The 1,638-nt window shown below is 58.0% G+C and overlaps 1 protein-coding gene across 2 annotated transcripts in view; it reads right to left on the bottom strand.

Moving 5' to 3' along the window:
- Nucleotides 1–1,638, bottom strand: part of CYFIP1 (cytoplasmic FMR1 interacting protein 1) — a 31,403-nt gene that overhangs the window by 19,823 nt on the left and 9,942 nt on the right. For both annotated transcript variants that reach the window (XM_006753469.2, XM_006753468.2), the window contains exons 12-13: nt 1,465–1,590; nt 603–769 (exon numbers count right to left, since the gene is read on the bottom strand). In XM_006753469.2, coding sequence (XP_006753532.1) covers nt 603–769; nt 1,465–1,590 — 293 coding nt within the window. The remainder of the gene's footprint in view (nt 1–602; nt 770–1,464; nt 1,591–1,638) is intronic.

Genomic DNA, 1,638 nt, shown 5'->3' with positions numbered 1-1,638 from the left:
AGGGGTGGGCATGGCGCGGAGGATGGGATGAGACCTGTCCCTGTGCCAACCGTAGCCTTGTGGCCATAGTTCCCTTAAAGGTGCACGAGTTCACGCACTGGGCCCCTAGTCTATAATGAGAAAATCATAATATGCATATCGACCAAATGGCCCAACAGCAGAACGACCATCCTGAGGACCAAAGAATGACACACATTGGCACCAGGCCAGTCAAGGTGGGTGCAATGCGATTGGTCAGGGGGCTGCCATTGCCCCATGATTGCCCAGCAGAGGGAGGCCCAGGCCACCGGTGAGCAGGGTGATGAATTGGGGAGGAGCTCCGCCATCGCCCCAAAGAGGGAGGCCCAGGGCACCCTCTGTGGGGTGATGGACGGGGGGCTCCGCGGAACAAGGGAACTGGGGAACTGAGGGTTGGTGGCTGCGGACGAGGGCGGCGTCAGGACAAGGCGGGTGCGGGCGGGGGCGGGGCGGGGGCTGCGAAGGCCTGCCTTGCACGAACTGTGTGCACAGGGCCTCTAGTATGGACATAAAGGAAATATTGACCGCACGGCCATGTTAACCTGCACCAGCCCTCCGATCCCGCCCGAGCGCAGGGCGCTGACCTCTGGATGACGTTCTTCTTCTTCTTGATGGCCTGCCGCAGCGGCTCCCGCAGCGTGACCTGGGAGAAGTCCTGCAGGGCGGCGTAGACCGTGTGCCGAATGGCGTGGTTGAACACGCTCTCCATCCGGCCCATCAGCACCTGCAGGCCCTTGATCATGGCGATCACCTGCGGGGACACGGGCTCTGGGGTGACGGCTGATGCACACGGCCGGCCTCTCCCCACCACTGGGCTCCTGCTCCGGTTTGTTCAATGGCTGTGCTGCCTTTTTAAACAGATGAGGAATGTCTATTTGCTAATGAGAAAAAGAAATTCTGGCCCAGCCAGTGTGGCTAGTTGTTTGGAACATCATCTCATACACAAGATCATGGGTTCGATTCCCACTCAGGACTGGTGATTCCTGATCGATGTTCCTCTCTCTCTCCCTCTCTCTCCCTCTCCCTTCCTCTCTCTCAATCAATAGAAACATATTAAAAAAAAAAAAAAGACAGGCAGCTGTAAGTGAAATGAACAACTTGTGTTCACCAAGACGCCTGAGGACAGAGGGAGCCCAGGCGCCCACCGCCCGGGGCACACGGCAGAGCCTGGAGATCGGGGCTCCCACGGGGGCAGAGGGAGGGGCTCCTGGCTCTCAGGTATCAGGTGACTTCCTGTCCCCCTGGACCTGCCCCAGGGAGCTGTCGGCAGAGATCAGTACCCATGGCCTATTTTATTCTGTTTCGACAACTGCGACAGATGCAAAAGGGCTGCCCCACAGAGAAGCAATGACAAACGTAGGTGGTTTATTCCTGTTTTCCTCTCCTTTGAAAAGGGAGCCCACATGTGCCGGTGGCGATGGAGGCAGAGACAACAGACAGACGCACCTCCACGAGGGCGAACTTCTCCTCGCTGGTGTAGTTGTAGCGCGTGGCGCGCTCATACTCCTCAGCGTTGTCGGGGCAGTCCTTGTTGGAGTACTTGTCCGTCGGGTGCACGAGTTTCCACGAATACTAGTCAGAGAGACAGGGAAAAACAGACTGCAGTGCTTTGCCGGTCGT

Source organism: Myotis davidii, unplaced genomic scaffold (assembly GCF_000327345.1).
Source record: "Myotis davidii unplaced genomic scaffold, ASM32734v1 scaffold811, whole genome shotgun sequence".
NCBI classification, from domain to species: domain Eukaryota; kingdom Metazoa; phylum Chordata; class Mammalia; order Chiroptera; family Vespertilionidae; genus Myotis; species Myotis davidii.
The sequence above is the reverse complement of the archived record's forward strand: the minus strand, read 5'-3'. Positions and strand labels throughout refer to the sequence as shown.